At 46.7% G+C, this 26,464-nt stretch overlaps 1 protein-coding gene across 1 annotated transcript in view; it reads left to right on the top strand.

Annotated features, from left to right (window-relative positions):
- Positions 1–26,464, top strand: part of CD164L2 (CD164 molecule like 2) — a 42,708-nt gene that overhangs the window by 5,696 nt on the left and 10,548 nt on the right. The window contains exons 2-5 of the mRNA XM_066638763.1: positions 8,770–8,877; positions 15,013–15,090; positions 17,211–17,300; positions 22,208–22,370. Coding sequence (XP_066494860.1) covers positions 8,770–8,877; positions 15,013–15,090; positions 17,211–17,300; positions 22,208–22,370 — 439 coding nt within the window. The remainder of the gene's footprint in view (positions 1–8,769; positions 8,878–15,012; positions 15,091–17,210; positions 17,301–22,207; positions 22,371–26,464) is intronic.

The raw sequence follows: 26,464 nt of genomic DNA, 5'->3' as shown, positions 1-26,464 counted from the left end.
GAGTCAATGGCGTTGAACACACCCAGAGTTTTCTTCTGAGTAAACATGGCTAGGATGGAGCCGCACAGCAGGCCTCTTCCAGCACCTTGCACAACAGGGAACCTTCTCCACCAGTATCTGATGAATGTAAATGGGGTGGGGTGGGGCAGAACCCATCCCTCTCTAGCTTGCAAAGAAGCTCTTGCAGGGAGATTGCGGCACTCACACAGCAGGCTGTCAAAGCTTGTTATGGTGCGTGGCCTAAAAAAACCCCATTCAAAAAAAAAAATCATTACTCTGCTCTGGAAGACTTAAGATCCATGGCCAGAATCTTACAACTCTGGAGATAAGAAAGACACACTTCTGGACATAGGGGCACACAAAGTCAGGCCTCTACCACAGCTGTAGCCCCCTTCAAATCTTAGCTTTGTAGATTAAAGGGTGTTCTTTAACTTGTATTCTCTCTCTCTTGCTGACTCTTTTTCTCTCTCTCTTATTTGGAGCTGTGTTTTGTGGTGCTGTGGAACAACTTGCAAACACAGGAATGTGTCTCTTCTCCCCTCCCCCCCAATGCATTCCCCAGGATCAGTCCTGACCACAGGAGGTACTGATTCATCCTGATTCATCTGTGGCACTGGAAGATGCAGGCAAGCAGTTCAAGCCATACCGCAAACACCATTTCAACCTCCAGCTCTCTGTAAAAGCACAGTCTTGTGGCACCTGGAAACAACTGAGAGTTGCAACTAAGGGTTCTCTTCCTCAAGGGGAAGGAGCTTCTTCTGGAGGAAGGAAACCTCTTGGATCGCATTCAATCTTTGTTGAAGGATAAGCTTTTGTGGGCTACAACCCACTGCATCGTATGTGTGAAGTGTTTGTCCTCTTCTGGCAGGCGAGAGTGAAGACCTGTGCACACACATGAATCAGTGAATCTGCTCAGCAGAGTGCCCCCAGTCTGCTGGTGAGCAGGACATGCAACACTACACGAGTTCCTCTCCGGAGGTCTCATTTCCTTTGTGTGCCTGCACATAAGAACATAAGAAGAGCCCTGCTGGATCAGGCCCAGGGCACATTTAGTCCAGCTTCCTGTATGTCGAAGTGATCCAACAGATGCCTCAGGGAGCACACAAGACAACGAGGAACATGTATCCTGTAGCTACTCCCTTGCACCTGGCATTCAGAGATTGGCTACTTCTCAGAACTGGAGGTTACATCATGACTGTGAAACTGTGATGAACTTTTCCTTCATAAATCTGTCCAATTAAAGGCATCTGGGCAGATGCCACCACCACATCCTGAGCCAAGGAGTTCCACAGTTTAATTACTGGATAAAGACATATTCCTTCTGCCTGTTCTGACTTTCCTGCCAGCCCATTTTAGTTGATGTCCCATGGCTCTAGTCTTGTGTAAGAGAGAAAACAAGTCCCCCCCTCTCTCCATCTCTATCCCATGCATAATTTTGTATGACTCAATCATGTCCTCCCTCATATGCCTTCCTTCTAGACTGAAAAGCCCCAAACACTGCAACCCAGTGTTTCTCAAACTGTGGGTTTCGAACCACTAGGTGGGTCATGAGCCAATTTCAGGTGGGTCCCCATTCATTTCGATATTTTATTTTTAATATATTAGATTTGATGCTACCATGGTATGTGACTGCACTTTGGGAAATGTTTCAGACCTGTACTTTTAACAAACTACTATGTATGATCTTTTAACAATGATAATAAATGGAACTTACTCCTGGGTATGAGAAAGTAGGATTGCAGCCTAGGATTGTTACAAATTTTCCTGCTTGATGATGTCACTTCCGGTCATGGCTTCAGTTCCGGGGGGTCCCGACAGAGTCTCATTCTAAAAAGTGGGTCCCGGTGTTAAATGTGTGAGAACCACTGCTGTAGCCCATGGTTCTCCAACGTTTTAGCACTGGGGCCCACTTCTTAGAATGACAGTCTGTCAGGACCCACCAGAAGTGATGTCATTAACCTGGAAGTGATGTCATGGCCAAAAGCTGCACCATTAATTTAGGCGTCAAACCTAAGCTGCTGTCAGCCAAAAGGCCCGTTACCCAGCACACTGGTGCTGTTATTTTGCACAGCTCAGAATTCAAACATTCCAGCTTGGAAGTCAAAGCAGAAGGCAGACTTCTCCAACCACACAGCCTTTCCCCCCTTTCCAATGTTCCTTCTAAAGTTAGTACTTTACTTAGTAGTTCTATATTGAATAGTGTCTTAATTCCCTCCCCCCCCACCACACCACACATGCAGGAAAGTGTTTTAATTAAAAAATGGCACCCAGCCAAGTAGCGTTGTATTCAGTGACTTAAGTGCCTCTGCCCCATTTTGATTTCTGGCATGCAGAGTGGCCAGCGAAACTGAACATTACGATATACCACAATTTTATGCCTCGTAGAATTGTAGTAAAACAAAACAAGTTGCTATCAACCCCACAATAGCATCATATTTAGAACAATTTAAGAGAGAATTCCCAGCCTCAAAAAATCTTGGAGAGCAATCCTGACCTTCCTTTGTGCCAGTGCATGTCCCCCGCACCAGCCTATGAGTATTCGCAAATATGCCATTAAGCATGCCATTAAGCATGGCATTAAGCTCAAGGATATGCACTGGCTTGCCACTGCTGGATTCCCTGGCAGAGAGGGTGAGTTTGCACCAGCCAATGATAGCCAGCGTGGGGGGTGGAAGAGGGTGGCAGGAAGGTGGGACAGGGGTGTTTTTGGGTGGGGAAGGTGGGGGGCGAGTGGGTCAACCCTGGGAGCTGGTGAGACCAGCCTTGGCACCTTCGGCCAGATCCTAACTCCCAGCCAGCCCAGAATTACACTGGGCTGCTCAGATTTGCTAGGGGTGGCTGGCACACGGCACGGGGTAAGGGGATAAATATCCCCTTGCTCTGACTTGCACTCCAGCCACCTCCTAATCTGGGTACAATGCTGGCCACTTGGTTTAAGATTGGGCTGCCCAAGGTTGTCATTTGCCTTTAGAAGGGAGAATGTCACTGTTTGGGTGGCATCACTGGAAAGACCGTCCCTAGTTTTTACTTGTCTCACTTTAGAAGGTGGGGACGGGATGCAATGGGGTGGGACAGGATCCAGAGCAGGCCCTCCATCAATGCCCATCAAGGTTAATTCTCTGATTACATAATTCTGTGATGACAGGTTGGCATTCAAATAAACAGGCCTATGAAGTGTATTCATTAAACATAATATTATTAAACCTAATACATTGCATTGGTGTGCAAACCCTTGCATCGCAAAATATTGTGCCTTCTGTCTTTTTCTTCCATTCTGTTTGTAGGCAAAGAAGGAGAATTGTAAAAGGCCCACTCCACCTTCCAAGATCTTCAAAGTTTTTCCATTCGCTTCCCGCCCCCCACCCCCCACAACTCGGCTCCCCTTCCCTGAATGAGTTCAAATCATTAGTTTCTGTGGTGGTTGTTTTCTTTGTAAATTTTAGCAGCTGGGGGGCCTTGGGGGGGGGAGCTTGCCCATAACACCTCCTTTAAATTCCTGTTCTATTGGCATTCTCTGTTTCTAGTTAAAGTGTAATCTTTATGGGGGGGGGGGGTGTGAAGATCTCATAAAGCAGAGCTCAGGATTTGCTGTTAATAAGCATGACTCATTTTTTTTTCTTAAGCCATTTCTGCCCAACGTTGCATAAACGCAACAGGGATCAAATGTGTACACCTGTGAGCTGGGTAGAAATGGGTTTAATATTGAAAGTCTGCAAGGAGACTTGGGGGGGGGGGAGAAGGAGAGGAGGGAGAGCAGCCCTTTGGAGATTAGGTTCCCTACAAGTAGTATTAGGATTAAAGTATACCCAGATGGGGATGAGGGTACGCAGGGAGGATTAAACCACTCATTCTCATACCCCACATCTCCTGCTTCCCAGTAACAGTAAGGTGATCTCTTTTATTGGGAGCAATTAAAAGAAGTGAGCAAACTTTTTGTGCTAATCAAAACTCTTAATTGGGCTGGTTATTAAGACCCCCAAAAGCGGTGGGAGGTGGGAAAAGAGAAAAAGCTGCTGTGGGGATACTCGACCTGCTGACTATAATAACCCTATGAAATGGGGTGGTGTGTGGATTTAGGGTGCAAGGCTTTATGCAACTGCCTGAGTAAGTCCCATTGACTTAAAAGGGACTTGCTCCTGAGTAGACACGTTTAGGATTGTGTTGCTCATTGGGTTAGGTTGGCTTTAGGAAACTTCTGCAAGTGGCTGCAGGGATTTCTGGTAGGGGAAAGATCACTGACTTTTTTCTAATTTTTTTTAAAGATTTGTGTGCTGTGACTCAGACTTAAGAAATGAGCTTTGGCATTCGCTTGTAACCAGGTGGGCTCTGGCCAGGCCTTGCCCAAGACCTCCTGGCACCTGAAGTTGGGTGCTAAATGCTGGCCCCTGTGCCTTAGTGATGCTCTGACCTCTGCCTCTCCAGCTCCCTGGATTGGAAAAGGAAGAGGAGAATGGAGTGGAAACCAGGAGGAAAGGGTAGTGGGTGCACTAAAACTAAGGCCTTGCACAAAGCAAGGCTGGCCTTTCCTTTGCTGCCGCTGCTGCATCACAGATGTGAAAGAGCAAGCAGTGGAGGGAACTCTCATCCCACAGCTCACACGAGAGGTCAAACAGTCGCCCTCACACTGAGAGAAGTTGCGTTGGGCCAGTGCGGGCTTCAACAAATCTCTAGAGGGCCAGAGGCTCATTGGAGACTGGGGGCTCCCTGAGGGCCGCATTGAGAGGCCTCGAGGGCCGCATGTGGCCCCTGGGCCGGGGTTTGGGCAGTCCTGCACTAGAGTGTTGGAGATGCATCTTGTCTAGCATTATGATGATGGTAGGCAGTGGCATCAGCAGGATTCACGTCATCCAATGCGGGAGGCCAGCAGGTCTCCCCATGATGGACCTCCTCCCATGCATTGGGCAGGGCAACATCCCAGGCAGTGGGCGTGGTGATGCACCATTGCCCCACCTCTGCTGGTTTTTTTGGCTACAACTTTTGATAGAATAGAGATATTTCAACACGGGTTTTTTTTTTTTTTACATTCTACATATAACACATCACTTGATATATAACATGATGGTATTATTCAAAAATACCAAGATTTTAAAAATTTTGGTTAGTAGTGATGTCAGCCCCCCCACGTGTGTCACCCAGTGCGGCCCAAACCCCCCGCAGCCTCCTAGCAACACCACTGGTGGTAGGGAGGAAGTTCTTCATGTTAATCTTCAGCAGGTCTGTCTGTGCATAACCTTCATTCCAATGTATGCGTTGCATCCTTTAGACCCCTGTCAGGCCGTGCTAACCAAGGCAAAGTGGTGGATGACGCATTTTGAGTTCCTTCTGGACACCTACTTGTGTCGGAGGCGATAGCTGCATCTACTACTAGGCAGAAATGCAGTTGGTGATCATCTCAAGCTGTCCATTAGGTGAGGTTGGCATCAGGCTCTGCATCCGTCCTTCTGTATCATCCTTCTTGATGATCCTGCCCCCACAAATTCTTGGGCTGGTGTACCTGGGCCTGAGAAGCAAAGGCAGAATTTGTGGTTTGTTTTGTATCTGTGCTGTGCTTTGAGAGGCCTCTTTAGCTTGGCTTGAAGCTAGAATGGGCTGTGTGTCAGCTGAATGGAGAGCTCTTAAGAGAGGGAGCAGGAATTACCTAATTTTACTGACCAGAAAGGCGAAAGGGGTGTAACTGGCTTCTGTTACTCTGATGCTCAACCCCACTCTTTGAATTTGAGGCCAGTAGTCTTTCTGATGGTCACAGACAAATGCAATCCAACACTTGCGGCTTTAATAAATGTTGAATAAGCTTCCAGGCGCTGTGGCCTTATCTGTGTTTGAACATGAGGAGACCCTGGGCAGCTCCACCGTTTGCAATTCAGCAGTGTATGTGAGTCTCTTGCTTAGGAAGAGTATGCAGTGTTCAGTTTGACACCTTCTGGAACAATGTGGTACCATTCCAACATACTTTTTTTTTTAAAATGTGTACCATATTATGCTTAATAACACAGGCCAACGCATATTTTGCTGTTTTAAAAGTTGGAGCTCTATTCCTGGGTATATTTGGGGAGCAGAGTCCAAAAGTGGCATTAGTTTTGCCCTATCATGTCTAGTTTCGAAGATACAGCATAGCCTCAGTGAATGGTTCCAACCGCTTCCTCATGAGGAAGCCTATGCCATGGTGCTAAGAGGTGATCAGCCTAGATCCAGTGACTTTCTCCATCCCATCTAGCCTTGTCCCAGGACAGTCTCTTGGCTCAAGAGTAGAGCCACTGCGGAAATAGGAGAATGAAACTTAAGTCTGAAGTGTCCGGTGATGCTAGGTAAAACTGACTTAATAATAATAATAACAGGTATTTATATACCGCCTTTCTTGGTCTTTATTCAAGACTTTATTCAAAGCGGTTTACATAGGCAGGCTTTATTTAAATCCCTTATTAAATAGGGATTTTTACAATTTGAAAGAAGGTTCTTTCTTTCAAGAACCACTACATTCAGGTGTTTCATTCCAATCTGGCTTCACATTCTGGCCTGCATCCTCCCACGCTCAGAGCAGATGGAATAGCTCGACTTCAGCTTGTCAGCTGCTTCAAGGTCGCACAGTGCCGGTGGCCTCGAACTGGCGACCTTGTGGATGTTATCTTCAGGCAGACGGAGGCTAGACCAGACCTCCTGCCTAGACTTGGCATTGGTTGAGTTTCAGCCTAGTTCAGTGGTTCCCAAACTGTGGGTTGGGACCCACTGGTGGGTTGTGACCTCATTTTTGGTTGCTTGCCAAAGTGTGATGGAAAGATCAGGTAACAAATTGCCTCAAGCCTTGAGTCTATTCAAAAATCAGATACTGTAGCTGCTTATTACCGCACAAAGAGCTTAGCTCCTACAGTTTACAAGCATGGGTAAAGTATATAGAGATAAATGTTTGAGGGTCTTTTCCCTGGTTGTTATTATTTATAAATATATTATGTCTTTCTAGATCTTGTAGGTTTGGTAAACCTAGGTGGGTCCTGATAGTGTTGTTTTAAAAACTGGGTCCCAGTAGTTTGGGACCCACTGTTTGGGAACCACTGGCCTAGTTCAATACCTGGCAAATACCTGGCAAATACCTACTGGCAAAGTTTGGGAACCACTGGCCTAGTTCAATACCTAAGATGTATCTTCTCCTTTGAGAATACAAGGTCTCGTTTGTTTCACTGCTTTCCTCTGATCTCTACTTTGGAAAGAACCTGTGAGTTTCAAATAAGTGCTAGAAACTGGACTGAGTAAACATTTGGATTCTGTGGTTCCAAAATATGGGCATGCACATACAGGCTGAGCCTCATTATTCAAGTGGGTTCCCTTACAAGCGCTCAGGTGGATGGCAAAAAAAAACGCACTATAGCAAATCAATTTAAAAAACAAAGTTTCTTTGCTCAGGTGATTTAAAACAGCCTTGCTGACCTTTGATGTAAGATAAGAGTCATTAAGAAGACAATCCATCAAGCAGTCGTCCTCCAGCTCTTACAAAGGTGCTACACTCAGCCCCTCCCTTCACCAATGCAAAGTGTGCTCAGGGGCAAGGGAGGGGTCCCATGGAGAGAGAAGGATTGATGGATTGTCAGCCAGCTGCCCTCTCTCTCTCTCTCTTATTAAGGAGGCTATTGTTAAAGGACTGTTCCCTTTTTTAAACTGATTTTAAAGGGATGCATTTTTCCCCTTCTCCAGGGATCAGCACATTCCTTCCCTTTTGCAGTGGCCATTTGTGTTGAGTCAAATCCGTGTATAAAAAATCAGTGTATAAATAGGTTGGACCTGTATATGACAGTATGACCATGTTTTGGAACCCACAGAATCTGAATGTTTACTCAGTCCACGCACACTCCCCCCAAACTGTCAACCCAGTGGCAGACCTCCCCGGCCTGCGCTCTGGAGCAAAGGTCTGCGATGGCGCCCCCTATAGGCTGCTGCCACACACACACCCCGCACGCAATTTCACTCCCCTCACTTACCAGAAGTTCACGGAGCCTCGGACGACTGCAGACTGCGTCGGGGAACCTTCTTGAGTCTTCCCCAATGCTTTAAACTATACTTCCAGAAAAACAGAAGCACACTTTTTGACCCAGTTGGGAGCCTCAGAGGCTTCCGTAGGGTCCTAAGTGTGTGCGAAGCATCAAGCCCAAGGTATTTGCCCCATAGACTTTAATGGGAGGTCTGCCACTGTGTCCTCAACGATGTATTGAAACTGCCTCGTACTTTTTAGAGGCTGATCCAAATCTGCATTAAAGTCCACCTTTTGGAGTTTGGAAATAGCAGGTTGTTGGGGCACAGCCAGCACGCTCCCCTTCCTCCGCCTGATCGAGCCTGACGAAGAGCTCTGTAGGACAAGCTTGGTTTGGTGATTGTATTCCTGGAATTCTGGTGGGTCCTGATCAAAGAACTATGGAGTGCAGAAGAACAGGCTTGCAGGGGGTGTGTGCTGGCAGCTGTGTGTGTTTTAGTTCTTACTCATTACCATGTTGAGGGGTACTTGAGCTCAGGTGATGGTTTTGAGCTTCTTGGTGTCTTACAAAGTTAGTTCCGGCCACAGTGGCTGCTGGTGCACACAGCTGGAGTGCAAGCAGACTGTTGGAAAAGCGGAGAAGGGAACAGAATGGAAATTGCTGAGCAAAAGGTGCCAGGTTGCCGGGGTGACGGTGTCATTCGTTGCAGTGTTATTGCCCAACTTTTTGTTGTCTGTCCAAGTGTGTCAGTATCGGTGCTGTACTTGGGACCTGGAAAACTCAGCTCCTTTTTTTTTTTTCTCCCCCACAGGAGAGTGCAAAGAACTGGGAACCTGTGAGAAATGCGTTGAAGGGAATTATACCCTGAACATCACAGACTGTGTGTGGATGTCCTGCAAAGAGCTGGAGGGGCAGTCTGGTGAGTGAGAAACCGGCAATTACCAAAAACGGCTGCCTGGCTTTTACAAAGAAGGGAGAAGCTTTACAGGGTCTCTGCTCCATGAGCACATTTTATGTAAACTCACTCTTTCTGTGTGTGATTTTCTGTAATCCACCCAGCTTTGGGGTGTGGATTAGGGTTCAGTTTGACTCCCTGGTGAAAACTGCAGCCTGAAATCAGTGGCAAATAGACTGATGACCCTGTGACTATTCCACCCTCCCCCCACCGCCTGTGTCCCTTTCTCTGAGTCATGCGTTCTTTCTCTGGTCTCATTTTTGGCATGAGTCTGCATTATACTGGGTGGAAATTTTTGGAAGCCTTGCAGATTCTTTGTTCTCTTGGCTGTAGCTGGGTATTTGCTTGGGTCAGAGAGGCCATTCTGCCTGGATCTTTAAAGCCTTTGGCCAGTCCATCACAAGCGAATACCGTTCCATCGTTTAAGCCTCTGCTTTGATTAGCAGTGGCAGCGATAATGTAAGTTGTGGATGGAGGCATGATGGCTCTGTCTTGGGTAGTGGTACCTCTGCAAGTGGAACCAGCAACCACATGTTGCTGTGGGTTGTGTATTCCCCCCCACCTGAGCGAGAGGGCTCCCTGTTTCTGTTTTGCTTTGAGTTGCAGAGGCCATGGGGTGACAGGTGAGAAGCATCACCTTTGACTGACTTCTGAAGCTCTTCTCTCTCATTACTTGCTTTGCTCAGGAAAGGTTGGCATGCTTGTACAGATATGCGCCGCTTAACAACCATTCACTTAATCATGGACCACATATATGATGGTGGTCAAAGCACAATAAAGATGCTCTTAATGAGGCAATCCGGTCTCCCTTAGCCTGCAGCAGAATGTCTGTTTACACAACAGAGAGGCTCTGTTGGGTCCCCTCTCCCACAAACTAAGAAGAGGCAAACTGTCTGCAGTAGCCTATGCAGCCAGTTATTATCTGGCAGGGAGTGTCTATTTACATAACAAAGGCAATGGATTGGGCTGAATGTTCACTTAATGACCTAATTGCATAACATTGGGGACAGGAGAACTTATCCCCATCTTTAAGTGGTGTACACCTGTACTCTTATTCTGTCTCCTTCCTTCGCCTTGCTTGGAGAAAAGGTGGAGAAATTGTCTTAACTTGTGGCTCATCTCTTGACTGATGAGCAAATCAGCTTGTTTCTCTGGTTTGCTCACTTCTTGGAGATCAGTCTCCAGGTCAGACAGAGAAGGATTCAGTTGGAGCTGAAAGGTGACATGCCATCTTCCCTCTGTTTGCATCTTCATATTTTTCAATCTGTGTTTAAAAAAATCTTTAAAGAAACTCGTCAGGCCTTTCTCCTTCTCCGTGCCCACCTGAGCAGAATGCACATGGAAAAGTGTACTCAGTTAAAAACCTTTTGGAGGGGAGTTTGCTTACTGTGGGAGGTTAACACTGCAAGTAATGTGCCTTGGGTCCTACCTCTTCTCCACCCCCATGGCAAAACATTTAGTTTGTGGGAGAGCGGACCCATTTTGGCTACATATCTATTGGTATGTAACTCTAAAATTCATTACTGTAGGAAAACATGCATTAAGAATCCTAGGGCTCAATTAGTTCTAAACACATCAGTAAGGAAAGCAAACTTGGTGTGTAAAACAAATATTATACAAATATTTTTAATGTGTTAAGTTCAAATTCGTGCCCTGTCTGTCTTTCTCATTGTTTCCTCTCCCCCAATTAATGATATCCACGCTTTTTCTGATTAGATGGCAGGAGATCTCTACTTTTGTGGCAGGAACAAATTCAAAGAAAACTAACTGGTTCTGGCAACAAGTGATGTTTCTCCCCATGTGGCTGGTGAAAGCATTGTGGAGATCGGAGAACAGCAAAAGGGCACTTTACGTTTGGAAAGGGGTACATTAGGGTAACACGACAGATCAATGTGTGTCCGGGGGTGGGGGGTGGCATCTTGGGGAGTCTTCAGCATTGCAACCTACTTCACAAAGCAGTTGTAGCAGTTGCAGAGATGATGTATGTGAACACCCCAAAAAAAAGCACTTTGAAGGAGTGGCAGTGACGGCGATTAGCTGTTCAACACAGACAGGACATCTCCTGAAGATTTCCACTTTGTGTTTTTCTATTTTATTTGAAAAGGAGTACATCAGGCAGGGCCTAGGAGAGGGGGGGAAGGGGGGTAATTTGTGTCCAGGGTCAAAAAGGGGGCCCAGGAGCCAAAGGAGGGGGCCCAGAAATTTCCCAGTATCTGACATTTTCCTACCTGTTCAGACTTGTTGTCTGCATGGGATGTTGGGGACAGTATCACAAGCATGCAGCTGCAGCTACTGGCAAGCCATATATGCTTAGGAGTGTGTTTGATTTTCCATATTACTGTATCTAGCTGCTGATGCCACATGGTTGGGTAGACCTGAGCTCCAAAGACTTTTCCAGCTATCTCTACTCTTCCCCCACCCTGTTTTGCACCTCCCTGTCCGCATTCTGCTCGCCCATCACCACTCTCCCCCGCTCTGTTTCACCCTTCCCCCTTTGCAAAGGGGTCCCAAAGAAACTCTGCACCCCCTGATAAAATTCCTCTCAGAGGCCCTGACACCAGGCCCTCGATATTCCCAGGGGATCTGTTCCAGGATCCAGCTTGTGGATACCAAAATCAGTGGATAGTAAAATCCCCGCCCAGTGGGGGGGCGGGCGGGCACATGCAGCAGGGGTGGCCTGCTGGCAAACTAGAAGTGCCTTTGAGTCAAATCCATGCTGAACCTGCAGATAAGGAGGGCCCTATTCATTCATTCATTCATTCATTCATTCATTCATTCATTTATTTAAAGTTTTCCTTGTGAACTTTTCCTTTGTTGAAATGCAGCATATAAATATTTGTAATACATGAATAATAGAGATAAGTGTGTCGGAAAACCAAGCATAGTGCTGTCACCAATGGGATCCTGAGATGCTGAGCCCAGCCTGCCTGGTCATTCTGTTGTTACTGTTGTCGCCAGTCCTTGGCGTGACAGGGCTCCACTTTCCAAGAGGGCGTAGGGGTGTCTCCCTTTTGGGTTCTTAGTACCCTAGTTCAGCTTATCCTTTGGTGAGAACAGCCAACCAGGAATGAAAGCAGACTCAATGCGGCTCTTCGAAAAGAAACTGGATTTCTTTTACATGACATTCCAGCAGTGATTTAGCGCTTCTGATTCCAGCATCCCACCCAGAATGGCTAGGAGATGATTTTTATATGCCCTTTAGGGCTACTTAACTCTTCTCCCTTTCAGTTACCCTTTTTGGAGGGAATTGTGAACAAAATGGCCTTTCCTGGTCTTTTTTAACTCTAGGGTTTTGGAGAGAAATTTGTAACTGGTTGCCTGACAATTTTTTAACCCCACCCAGGACAATTCAAAATTCACACTAAAAAAAGGGTGCATCAGGCAGGTATTAATCCGGCATGTCTCTAGCAAGTGAGTGGGGAAGCTTCATCAGTTGAAATTTCTGCATGCACATATCCATCTCCAGCCCAGGGTTGACCCGGAAGACCAAAGCAAAGTTTGGGTGCATGAAGCCTAATCTGTAAATCCAGCATCAGAGAAGAACCTTATAAAATCTTTTGCTGTGTAAAATGGCATGGAAATTGTGACCACCACACTTTGCAATTTCCATGCTTCTTGGAGCAAGAGGGACAGTGGTAAGCACCTAAACACAGATTGGTCCTAAAATAAAAACATATCCTATTTGAAAATAATAATTATTTTATTTATCACATTTTTATACCTCCCTTCCTCCAAAGAGCTCAGGTGGTGTACATGGCTTCTTCCCACCTTCTGTTCTCACAACAACCTTGTGAGGTAGGTGAGGCTGTGAGATAGTGACTGGCCCAAAGTTACCCAGGAGGCTTCGTGGTCGAGTCGGGATTTGAACCTGGATCTTGCAGATCTAAGTCCAACTCCCAAACCACTGTACCATCCTGGTACTGATATTTGACTTGTTCTGTGGTGGGTTCTGTTTTGCCCTCCAGAAACCAGCAAGTCCTTAAGGGTGGAGGCATGTTCATGTTTTCATATCACACTTGACCTTTTCAGGGGAAAGCGCTGGGGAGTTGCATGATAAACAGGTATAAGGCGTGACCTCTAATGAATGCCACTCCAGCCTGCTCAACACAATTAAGCTGCCTGTGCGTGGCAACTTAATTGTAGAGAGAGGCAGTTATCCCGAGGGACCTCTGTAGCATTGGTAGCACAGCAGGGGGGAGTTTGCAACATCCCTATGCAAATGTTCCCAGGAAAAGGCCAATGTCCTATGCATGACCAGCTCACCCATGGGGCCAGGTGAATCAGCTGTTTTGAGTGGCTGTGGTCTGCCCTACACCTGTCCACTGCCCCCAGCTTCTCTACTCTGCTACTGCACCATCCTCTTCTCTTGCTTGGAGAATGAGCACAGCTCGGCTCCTGGTGTGCAAGAGGAGGGGAGACCGTGTCCAACCCAGTGTCGTCACTAGGGTTTGTGCCACCTGGTGCGGGATGCCAGCGTGTCACCCCTATGATGGACCTCTTCTCATGCAGGGGGCGGGGCAGTGCCCCACACGGTGGGCATGAAGAGCATCAACTCACCTAATGGTTTTTTGGCTATAACTTTTAATAGAATAGAAATATTTCAACATGGTTTGTTTCATTGCATTCTGCATGGAATTACACATAAATTGATGTATAACATGATGGTATTATTTGAAAATACCAAGATTTTTAAAAATTTGGCAAGTACAGTATAGTGGTATCACACACACCCTGTGCATGTGACCCAGTGCAGCTCGCACCCCCTGCACTCCCCTAGCGATGCCACTGGTCCTGCCTCTTCCTCCAGTGCCTTTAAGGAAGGTTCTGCAGCTAGTGGAGGAGGTAGCAGTTACTATGTTCTTATTTCTGATAGTTCTCCTGGAAGGAAAGCATTCAGAGACAGCGTGATCGTGACCTCCTGCTGTCTGTCCCTACTTCAAAACAGGCCAGGCTGGGAGGATTCTGGGAGTGGTAGAAGCTCTGCTGTAAGAATTCTCCCTGCCCAGTCTGTATTGGAGAAGCAGAGGCGAAGATGAGAAGGAAGTGGTGGCGAGGGTGGGACGAGGCACACTCTTGTTGATATGGAGGTCAAATGACCAAAACCATAAAAAGGGGGTAGGATTTGGGTGCCGTGTTGGCTTGGGCTGGTCCAATGAACCAAATGGCCTGTTGACCAACAGAACCAGTTATTTTAATTGCCATTCTCCAGCTTGGCTTCCTTTCGTCGCAAAATTTTGTGGCCTCATTTTTGAGGTGGTGTTTATTTGCAGAGGGTAGAATTCCCTGGGCACTGAAACACACCTGGAAAGGAAGCCTCGTGTTTGTCCTGGCTGTACACAATGCACATTCAGCAGATCACCTCCTTCCAGTTTGGGTCAATCATATGCAGTAAGTGTATGGGGGGACAGGGACTGTGCTGCTCCAGCATGCAGGACTACAGTGCCATTTGGCTCACTCACATTAGAGAATCATTTAAAGAGAACCATAGCTCAATAACAGGCCCCCTCTTTATCCCCCTTCCATACTAGGCACTGAGCATGCGCAGAAAAGCAGCTCCTGGAAGGGGGGAACCTATGGTGGTCTCCTGACTTCCTGTGTTGTCTTCCTCAATTGTTTCATTTCTCCTCTCCCAAAGAAGGCCTCTTGGAACTCTTGAAGTCCTCGGAGATGCCATAGGAACCTATCAAAGACTGAATCTCTGAGACTGGGAGAATTTAATGCTCTTGGTGAATTGCAAGGAATTGAATCAGAGAGGGAGCTTTGATTTGGCAAATACACCTCCTACTTCCAAACTACTGCTTTTCAAATTAGATGCCTTTAGGGGAAGGGTTTTATAGAACACCAATATCTCCTGGCCACTAAGCTCCATGTTGAGTCCTCTTGTAAAAAAGGATCCAGTTCATGTCCCTGCCCCCCCATGCTCTTTCCTGGTTAAACAAGCCGGCCTATTTTGTATTCCTGTGTTATATGATATGCATTGTGATTCTTCCATAGACCCTGATTGTGTAACCGATCTAAGGGTAAAGAACTTGAAGGAAGTGTTCTCCATCTGCATGCCTTGCTTTAAAACTTTGTTGCTTCCTGTCCTCTCATGTTTAGGTGCTGGAAGCTGTGTGGGGAAAGGAGAACATAGCAAGGAGAAGTGTTCCTTTTACAATACCTCTGCCATGTGTAAAGGTAAATCTTTACTTCTAAAAAACTTCGACAGAAGATCTTGCAAAAGTCATTATTGTCTTCCTTGGGGCACAGTGTTTAGTTTGTAGAGTGGCTGATGGCTCCCCAGGATGCTGAAGGCTGAGGAGGCCTTATAGAGAGGTGGCTATTTTCCTTTGTCCCTTATTCAAAGGGACTAGACCTCTTGTCCGAAAGGCCAGTACTAGCCCATGACCTCCTTGGATGGCATGCCAAATGCTGCCCCTTCCTTACTTCGTCTGCCCCAACCTCTGCTTCACCCACTTCCTGGATTGGAAAAGAAAGAAGAGGACAGAGCAGAAGAGGATATGTGAAGGAGAGAAAAGTGGCCCACTAGACCACTAGACTAGAAGAGTGCCCTAGAGCATCACTCTCCTCCATGCTTCCTCTTCTGGTCTGTTCTTTTTTCTTTTCTGAACCAGGGAACCATGAAAAAAGAGCTGGGGGCAAGTGGGCAGATTGAGGTGGGCCAACCTGCTAACCACATGGCAGTCGGCCACATGGATGGGTCAGCTCTGCAAATAGCCCAGGATTGTTTAGTCTGGAAGGCTGCTCCCAGTCCCGGGTCTCAGACTGGGGCTCTGCAGTGGCTCTTCCATCACTGCCACCTGAGACATTTTAAATGGCAATGTTGGGGATTGGCCCCTGCCTGCCTAGTATGAACCCTGTCTAATCCTCTTAAAACATCATCAACATCCTAATAAATTATAAGGAGGCAAGAATTACCTTGTTTGGTCAAGGTAACTGAGTTAAGGGTGCAATCCTAACCCCTTATGTCAGTACTTTCCAGCACTGGCATAGTGGTGCTAATGGGCCGTGTGCTGCATCCTGCAGTTCGGTGGCACTCGCAGAGGCCTCCTCAAAGTAAGGGAATGTTTGTTTCCATACCTCAGAGCTGCATTGCCCTGAAGTCAGTGCTGGAAAGCACTGACATAAGGGGTTAGGATTGCGCCCTAAGTCTGTCTTGGAGTCCACTGGCAGGTCATCCCCAGCATCTAATAATTGGGGGATACTGCCTAGAATCATGGAGCTTTCATTCTGCTGAGGTTAACAGCCAGATAGAGTTATCTTCATTTAAAACCATATTTGCTAGTGATCGTCATCGTATATTGTGGCAAGGACCTGGACAAGCTAGTTTAACCCATTGTGTGAAGAAACACTTACATTAGGATGCCCTGAACTGGCTTCCTTTCTGTTTCATTGATTGCCTCCAGAGAGAATGACTGTGCTCTTTCCAGTCTCGGCATCATTTGCAAGTTACTATCTTGCCCCCTTCTGAGGTCTAATGTATGAATTGCCATTGTGGCATGGGAGTGCTGTTCTTCTGGGTTTTGCTCCCATGTTTGCCGTAGCGCGGCCTGATGCTTCACATTATGCTGTTGCTGGGATCCCATCCATGCTTCCTGTGCCAGCATCAGTGCTTCCTACAGAGGTGCAATGCAAGCATGAGAGCAACCCCTTTGATCAAAGGGACCCATGTAATGTGGAGCTTCGCAGTGCGTCAATGAGACTTCTGGGATTTGCAGGTGAAATGATCTGTGTTTCTGCTGTGTAATCAAGAGAATATTATAATTACTAATAGTAGAAAAGGGTATAATGTTTCTTTATTTGCTTCAGCTTTAATGATGCTCCTGGATGGATATTGCATGGATCCTGCCACAGTGGTGTCACTAGGGTAGGAGGCCAATTCGTCACCCCAAGATGGATCTCCTCCCATGCAGTGGATGGGGCAATGCCCTGGGCAGTGGGTATGGTGATGTGCCACCACCCTGCCACCTGCTGGTTTTTTGGCTATAACTTTTGATAGAATAGAGACTTCGCAATGCAGTTTGTTGCATTCAGCATGAAAATATGCATCGAATTATATAAAACATGATGATATTATTTGAAAGTATCAATATTTTAAAAATGTTAGTTAATCATTCCCCCCTCCCCCCACCTGTGCATGTCACCCGTTGCGGTCCACACCCCCATCACTGCCTGGCAAAGAGAGAGACTGCACGTACATTTGCAAACTTTCTTAGTTATCCTGCCTTATTCGGATATGTCAGGCAATTTCTCGGCTGTGCAATCAAGTGTTTAGTTGCTTGTTGTCCTTTTCCTAGCACCAAAAATGACCACCAAAGAACCAACACACCCAACCACCAAGGAGCCTCCCAGGCTGTCCACTAAGGAGCCAGAGATACACACACCTGGTAAGTGGCCTTGGTTGTTTTTGGCACGTCAGAGCAGAGGGGAGGGAGCGCTGGAAGGAGCGGATGTCTCAAGGGACCTGGCGTAGGAAAGGTGGGTGGTGCTTCACCGTCGCTGTGTAACGAGCACCTCTGAAGACAATGCATGTGCTGTACAGGAAATGCAAAGTCCTCTTGAAGCTGATGAGTGGGTGCATAGTCCACAAGACTTTTATTAGTGAAAGCATGAAAGAGAAAGAAAGGTCGTGTTTGCCTGTCACTCTCCCACTCCGACCAAGAAAGCTTTCAGAGCAGGTGACATAAAAATCAAACAATGGGAAATAATTAAAACAGAAGAGGGAAGGAGAATAGTGCTTCTTTTTTTCTCCTCCTCCTCCTCACTAAGTTTGTGGTTGTATAGCCACTGAGAGGGGAGGAGACCAGTCTGCTTGATGTTGTTCCCTTTCACAAGCCCTCCCAGTGCGGCAAATGCTTGCATTTTTCCAGCGTTTTAAATCTAGTTGCTGAAGAGTGCTGGCTCCAGCTTTTGTAGGGAGTGTCTTCTGGCAAGGTGCCCTTGGTAGCCCCCCCCCCAAATATGGAAATTGCCCTCCTTTGACAGAATGGCACTCGCTTTTGGGGGTGGGAGTGTCCATCTCCCAAACTGCTCAACTTTCCTCTGCTTGAGGAAAAGGGGGTTAATGTCCCCTTGGGTCCCTCTCCTTAAGCCGCTTTCTCCAGCTTCCTCTGGACAGTAGCGTAGCTAAGGGGCAATAAAGAATTGCCACCTTGGGGCAATAAAGAATTTTAACACCCTCCTACCAGCAGGCAGATGCCCATAACTCCCACTGGGAGCGTGCAGGAGGTGGTCTGAGGCATGGGGAGGCTTCCCCAGGTCTCAGAAGTTTTGCCAGACGCCCTAGAAATACACTTCTGGTCTTTCTAAGAAGGAAATGAAGGGACTTAAATAGAAGTGGCATGGTAAGCTTTGCTGAACCTGTGCTGCTCAAGTGTAAAAGCTTAACAAGGTAGGCCAGAGGAATGTGGAGGGCAAAGTCTGGTTAATAAAGAAGCTGGGGAATGAGAACGAGAGAGATGCGTGTGTTTTGCTCTGGGGAAGAATGAATCTGCCTGCGGAAAAGACGACCAGGAATTGAAGAGCTGTGGGCTAATTAAAGTGAGTAACTCTATCCCAAAGGCTTCTGAATTATTGATCCGGCACAGGCTCCCGATGGGCAGTGGCGTGCTTGTTTATCTCTGCAAGCGAAGGTTTCTCTTTGCTTCCACACCAGCCTTCCTGTCCTGTATTTAATTGCTTCAGCTCTTCCTCTCTGGTTGCTCTCCCCCCCAACTTTGCTTGTGAGTGCACCCCCCCACACACACACACACTATCCAGTACAAGTCCTTGCCCCCTCTGCTTTTTCCAAGAGCAGCCTTTAGCTACTGCATTGAATAGCTGGTCTTCTGAAGGGGGAGGGGAGAGAATGGGCTGGATGTTGAGCATGCCAGAGTACCGAAAAGGGTTAATTTCTAGTAGAGTCTTTGTAATGATCTTTACCGAAGCAGTTGTTTGGCCAGGAAGCAGTGTGTCAGGCTTTTTGCTTGCTGCCTGCCCGCCCCCGGACCCTTCCACCACTGGAGGGCTGGAGTGGTTCCTTGGGGGGCTGTTGTTCATACAGGGAATGAGGATTCAGAACTGAAAGCAAGAAATGGAGCCTGCTTATGTAGGTGGGGTTTCTGGGTACCAGATGATGATGGGGAGGAGGATGCTAATGACTTAAGTAGCACCATCCATGTGTGTTATGCAAGGATTTCCCAGGCCAAAAAAAAAAAAATGACAGCTTCTTAGAAGGAGGTTCTATGGGTGGGAAAGACAAAGAAGGGAAGGGAGACAAAGCTAACAAGGGATGAATGTGGGTTTTGGTCTCTTATGGGGCTTAGTTGGGATAGGGACAGGGTGACCAGATGTCCTCTTCTTTCGGGACATGTTCTCTTTTTTAGCCTCATTTCCCAAGAACTTAAATGCCCTCCTTTTGCAGGCAGCGCATAGTCTTCTTATAATTAATAAACTACAGTATACATAATGTAGTTTTAAATTTAATAAGTAATATATTGTTTAAGCACATAAAATCAATATACAAGTGATTTTAGCTTTTATTTTGTCATGTCCTACGTTTTTCTTGGATGTCCTATATTTTGGGGTGCCTTGTCCTCTTTTGTGGTTATGACATATGGTTGCCCTGGGTGGGGCGGTCAGGAACAGAATAAGCTTGGTTTGTGCAACAGTGGTCCCTTGCCATCTACGGATTTGACCATCTGCAGATGGAGAGGGCAGTCTCTAGCTCTCCCAGATGCCACTTCTAGGTCACGCCAGATCCCCCCCCAAAAGTATTCCCTTTAAAAAAATTTTAAAAGTTGATTAAAAGCATTCCTTACGTTAACGCTGCAAACAATGCCGGCCTTGGGGCAGTATGTGGAGCCCCCAGAAGCCACTTCTGGGTCATGCCGAGGCCCATAACCTGTCTCTTGGCACTGGCGCAAGAATGCATTGTGGAAGCATTTGGGAAACACTTCATTCATTCTGAGGAGCACCAAGGCAGAGGGTTGTGGGCCTCAGCCTGACCTGGAAGTGGCTTCTGGGAGTTCCATACACTACCATGCAGCTGGCATGGTTTGTGGTGCTAAGACAAGGATGTTGTATACTTCATCACACTCCCAGGGTTTTGGGGTGCTCAGAGTTGTTGGTTCTGAACCCTAGAGCCCTCAAAGATCCCTGTTCAGTAGTACTGCCACCACGCTGTAAGAGCCAGTGTCTCAGTCCAGGGACACTGAGACCCTCTAGGCTTAACTATATCCCTTGTAGGCACTGAGCACTTTCTTTACTTAAAGTCTCAGTCCTCAAGTTACTAGTCCACAATGAGGATTTTTGGTAGCTTGAACCTTTGTCCCCAACAGACAATGAACCAACATGGTAAAAAGATTTTTACTTTATTAAGTACATAGGGTTACAAAAAGTTACAAAAGGCAGCAAATGCTAGAGGCATAAAAACTTCTAGGAAACATATCAGCATAAAATAATAAAGCTAACTGGCTAACTATTATTCTCTAACTCTCACCTGGGTCAGCTTCTTTTGTAGATCCTCAGCCCCAGTTACCTATGGGCCACATGGTCCTGGTGGGGCAGGATGTGCACCCACCACCTATCTCACCAAGAGACAAAGACCCAAGATGAAGAGAAAAAAAGACACCCCTTTGGGCTTTGTTTTTTATACTTCACAGGCTACCAGGATGGGTTGACTCTGTACTCATTTTAAACTGTCCAATGAGAAACCCTTGAGGTCAGAATCTTCTCGAAGTGGGGCTGGATGCTAGTCCTCCTAGTTCTCCCCCTCCCCACTGGAGACTCCTGGGCGCCTCTCTGGCTACTGAGGTGCTACATTTATCACCTTCCATGAGTTGTAAATTCCTTGCAGCTAGGATGCAAGCCACTTCTATGTTACTGGGTTACTTTGGTTCAGGCTTTGCAATGCTACTAGGCCTGAACGGCACATATTCATGACAAAGGAACATTCTTTTTAAACTGTTAAAAAATGTTTTTAACACAGACCCCTATATCCACAGCTGTCCGTATCCGTGGGGGGTCAGGGAATGGATCCCCGTGGATACAGAGAGAGTACTATATTACCAACATTACAAAGAAAATTATTGCATTTTTATCCTGCACTATTCTTCCTCTAAGGAGCTTAGGGCACAAGGTTCTCCCCGTTAGGCTCAGAAGTAATGATTGGCTGCCAAATTCACCCAGCGGACATCATTGATGAGTAGGGTTTGAACTTGCCTGTCCTCTGTCCTACTCTTTACGCCAGAAATTCCCAGACTGGGGTGTCATGGCACCTCAGCCAGGGAAGCTCTGCCCCCTTAGGGGGTGAGGCAGTGGTGAAGACAGTGACTTGATCACCATGATTGCTGGGGTCAAAATGGTTTCATTTTTTAAAACTTATTCCTGACAGCATCTTCCGTCCACACAATGCAGGGAGTCCTCACACTCCTTTTTAGGGCTCCCCAGGCTTCAAAAAAGCTAAAAATAGTGATAGCAAACCTGATGTGGGTCGTGATCCCTTTTTTTTGTTGTTGTTCTGAGACATGATGAGCTCTGCAGAGGGGTCTGCAGGCTCCCTGCACCATCTGGAAGGCTGGCACTGCCTGGGTAAGTCAATAAAAAAAAAAATTCTTTTGTCCCCAGCAATGATGCAATTGCAGCTATCACATTGCTGCCTTCACCCCTTCCTTGCAAGCACTTATCCAGTTCCTAAACTTTTGGAGAATTTGGGAACCACTGCTGTATGCTATAGTGGCTGTCCAATCGCATTGGGAGAGAAAAAAATTTAAAAAGCAAAAAAAAAAAACCCCCAAAAATCAAAGGCTGAGTATGAAGAGATGCCCTTGTCTATACTTGACTTGCTTACAATTTAAGACGGGAATTAGGAATTAATTCCTTCCAAAGGCTTCACCTTATTTCCTTGTTATGGGATGCCCATGGAGTGTGGTGCCCAGAGCTCATCAAAATCAGGAGCTGACCATTGGTTTCCTGACCATTGGTTTCATTACGGTAGGAGCTGCAAGAGTCTGGAGGTGAATGCAGGTTGCTAGATGATGGATATAGTCTATACTTTTATTCAAGGTGCTGAATATGTGTTTGGCTTTACTTGCCACAACTTGTGTTACTTCAGTGTAAAAATCTAAGAGTGGTGATGTGGGCTGTACTCTGTGTGTGTGTGTGTGTGTGTGTGTGTGTGTGTGTGTGTGTGTGTGTGTGTGTGTGTTTAAGAAAGGGCAGATATTGTGAATTAATGGAGAGGTGGGGGGAGAGAGAGAGGGAGAGAAGCTTTTGTCTGACACCATTGCAATTCCTCTGCTTTCTGTCCGGGTAGGTACAACAGCCAGCCCTCCACTCACTGCCTCTCCTGAGTTCCACCCTCCAGGCTTTGATTCAGCCAGCTTCATTGGTGGGATTGTCCTTGTTCTCAGCATCCAGACTGTCATATTTTTCGTTGTGAAGTTTCTCCGATCAAAGGACAGCACCTACCAGACACTGTAAGTTCCTTGCCTAGGCTGCTGGAAAGAAAGATGGGAGGGGGAGGGGGTGACCTCTGAGAATGGGAAAGGGGAGTGGCAACAATTCAATTGGTGCCAAAAAGAGTTGCCTGGACCATGGCAGTTAAGGAGCTATCTTGTGGCTGAGGAGAAGGGGAGCCATGGCTGGCTTCACCCAGAATTATGTAGGGCAGTGGTTCCCAAACATTTTAGCACTAGGACCCACTTTTTAAAACATCGCTCTGTCAGGACCCAACTAGCTTTATGAGAATTTAAAAGAGAGAGAGAGAGATTTATTTATTTTAAGTAATAATAACCAGAAAAAAACCCTCAAACTGTATCTCTCTATATTTGCACATGCTTACAAACATCAGCGCCTACCTTGCAAACTGCAGGAGCTGAGCTCTTTGCAGGACAGTCAGCGCCTATCTTGCAAACTGCAGGAGCTGAGCTCTTAGCAGAGCAGTCAGCAGCTACCGTATCTGATTTTTCAGTAACCTCAGGGGCTTGAGGCAATTGGTTATCTGATTTTTCCATCACCCTTTGGCAACCCACCAAAAATCAACCCACAGTTTGGGAACCACTGCTGTAGGGCACGAACATTCTGACTTCATGACACATCTTGAATGGCGTCTTCTCAAAATGACTGTTCAGGCTGTGCCTTTTTAACACAGCTGTTGTTTTTGTGTATGGGGGATGAAGCAAGTCAGGTCAACCTTCACACCCAAAACACAGAAATAGAACTACATGCAATTCTCACATACATTAGACGTTTGTCCCCACACTCAGTTTCCATCTCTTCTTTGCATTTTACAACCATACGATGCTCGGTATTGATCATTCCAAGGCTCCTTTCCTCTGAGGAGAGATTTGCCGTCTTTTGTAGAGCTCCACACCTTCCTTCCTTTCAAAACTTGTCTGTAACTCTTTATTTTCTATGCTTTTCTCCTCCTTCCTACTCCCACCCCATGTCACAAAAAGCATGGTTCACATGAACCAGGTCTCAGGAACTTTAAAAGAGTACCATGAGTTGGATGCTTGGTAGTGGGGTGTTTAAAAACAAAAAAAGGTTCAGGGGGTAAATTTATACTGCCTGCTACTTTGGAGCAAATTGTAGCTTTGAATTCCTCCCCCAGAACAGGAGGTGTGCATCTGCTACCAATCTGTGTTGAATGTCCATCTCAACAGGACTTGTACCTTTCTTCCTTCCTGTTGCAAACACATTGTGTGTGTGTGTGTGTGTGTGTGTGTGTGTGTGTGTGTGTGTGTGTGTGTGTATATATATATATAGCCATCCATAAACCCAAGAGCTTGACATCCCTGCTATGTGCAGGGTTGTGTCAATGTGAAGGCCATTTTAAGCGTTCTGGAAGGGTCCGCTGTCTTCTCATGGGTGCAGCAATCATTGGGTTTATCATCTGGACCTCTGCAGCTGCTGTTGCTTCTTCTCCTCTATCTCTCCAGTGGGTCTTCTCAGTCACCTGCTGGCTCCTCTTTCTATCAATCTGCTCTTTCTCCTTTTCCTTCCGCATTATGACTTCCGTGGGCCCTGGGCACTTTTGACTTCTTGGGCCCCTCCCACCATAATAATATCAATATAAAAATTTATTTTTGATATAACTTGAAATAGGTCAACATTTTATTTTATTTTTTTCTGTTTTTGGCAAAATTTAATAGATTGCCGTGGGCCCTAAAAGATTCATTTTTTTCTGAAGTGCAAAAAACTTTGTGGCCCCAGTTACCCCCAAATTTGGCATCTGTGGATTTCATCCTCCGTGGGTGCCAAATCGGGGCCCCCAAGCACTCTGAGCCCGGGGTCTGCAGCTCTGTGCTCTGGTTGGGTCTGGAGGATTTCTGAAGCCCGCTTAGGCCACACGAATCCACCCATGGCCTTTGTGGACTTTAGAATGAAGCCAGAGGTCTTTAAATGCGACTTCTGGTTTTTACCGAAAACCTGAAGTTTAAAGGCCTCCAGGCTTCATTCAGAAGCCCGCAGAGGCAGCAGGTGTACACGTGTAGCCTCTGCAGTCTTCTAGGGTTTGGTTTTAGCTGGAAAACCATGGATTCCCTATGTTTATCCACTGTTTTCCTTATCCATAGGCAGTTCCTGAAATAGGACCCTATGGATAATGAGGGCCAACTATACTTAAAGAAAAATATATCAGAGCAGGAAAATGGTCAAATTTCCCTCTGCAAACTGCTGTCTGTGTCTTAGTGAGTTCCATTGCCCTGGTCTTACTTGGTTTATCCCAGAGAGACCAGTGGGACTTCTGGGAATGGGCTATCTAGGAGCACAGAGGATTAAATTGAGACAAGATAAATAAGTGTAAGCCTTTATCCAAATCATGAAATGTGCTTTCTTTTTTAACTGCATGAGATGTCGAATTTGAGGCCTGCTGGCCTGCCTTCCCAGTTTTTCAGATCTCCTTGAGCAGATGGCTCTTCTCCAAATGCAATCTGGCAGAACTGGCCCATGAGCCTAGCTATTGAGGACTGCCAGGGCTTAACTGCACTAGCTACAGTCGTGCAAAAACCCCAACTGAGATTTCAACTGCTACCACATGTGTGCACATTCATGCTGAGTCCTAGATCAGAACTGCGCACTGGCTTCAGGGGAGCTTGGGCAGGCAGCCTGCCAGTGGGGAGAGCAACTGCATGGGGCCAGTGTGGGTTGATGTCAACCAGGCAGCCCCTGCTCTCTGCCAAGTCTGTTCTCTAGCAGTCCGGCTTTGTCTCCCTGTTTTTGTGTTGGGTGGACACTCTTAAGTCTGGGTGGACCATATTCCAAAAAGGATTTGCTTCAGAATTTGGAGGGAGACAGGTATTCAACAGGTGCAGCTTTCCCCATCAGTGTTGCAGTAACAAGGAAGCTCTTTCAGTTTTGAACCATTCTCATTTAGTCCCAGTCAGGCCCAATATGCATGAACCTGATCCCTTGATTCTAACTCTACCTATAGTCCTCCTCTTGTGGTCATAATCCTGCCTCCTCTCCTAGACTCTTAATCTTGCTTTTCTGACCCTATTTCCATTCCTTTTCTGCCACCATTATCAAGGCAAATCTTCCCTCCTAGAGCAAGGGGGGCTTCCCCACCCACAGCCAAAAAGACATGTATTTTGTGGTGTTTTAAGAGGGATGGTTGTGTGTCTAATATTGTCACTAATGTCATGTTCCCAATTCCCCGCCTCTTGTTTTTTGTATCTCCCTTGGACGCTGCCTGTCGACAGAGAGGAGAACCAGTAGGTGTAGCTCTGTGTGAGAAAGCAGCGGACAGTAATGGGCTGCCTTTGAACCAAGGAAAACCTCTGATCTTTTTTTTTCCCCCAAGTGGTGTTCTTTCCTTGGATTCGGGAAGGACTGTGGGCTAGTCCTCATACATGCAGTGGCCTCCCCTGTGGCCCTTTCCTTTCTGAACTACAGAATATTGACTTGCAGGTTCAAGGTGTTGCATTTTTGAATATTCTTCCCTGCACTTGGAGAGATGGCATGTCATAGGAGAAAGCAAGACTGAACTCCTTGATGCTTCCATGTGCAAGGATTATTTCTTGGGAGGGGGAAGGGGGAACAATGTTCAAACATGCAACATTCTTCTGCAACCCGAAGGGGTGCACTCCAAGAAAACCCTCACCGCTTATGGATCCACTCGTGGATGCATAAACTGACCCTTTGTCTAGGCTTAACTCTATCCTTCTCCTTCCCTCTGGTGTTCGTTCTGAGTTGGCAACAACTGTGAACAATGTGCTGTACCCTTATCCTTTCCGTGTGTGTTTTTGGTTAAGCAAAATGGCCAGCCTCCCCAAGCGCAGGGATGAGGACTGGAGATGAGCTATGCAGGCATGGCTGGGGACCATCTCCACTCCATGTGCTGCCTTGGGAGCCTGGTTACCTGTCTTACTTCCATGAGGGGCTGCCCTGCCACTTGCAAGTGTAGCCTGTTGAAAATGCTGAAGGTCTTCCAACAGGCAGCAAAAGCGAGAGGGGACAAAAATTAGACACGCAGCAGAAGGGAACTTGCAAGCCTGCCTTTCTCTGTCTACTAGAGAGATGCAGGGATCAGTTCTCCTGATAGCTAGGAGACGGTGAAACGACAGAACAG

This window comes from Tiliqua scincoides, chromosome 10 (assembly GCF_035046505.1).
Source record: "Tiliqua scincoides isolate rTilSci1 chromosome 10, rTilSci1.hap2, whole genome shotgun sequence".
Taxonomy (NCBI): Eukaryota; Metazoa; Chordata; class Lepidosauria; order Squamata; family Scincidae; genus Tiliqua; species Tiliqua scincoides.
Note: the sequence above shows the minus strand (reverse complement) of the source record. Positions and strands in the feature narration are given on the sequence as shown.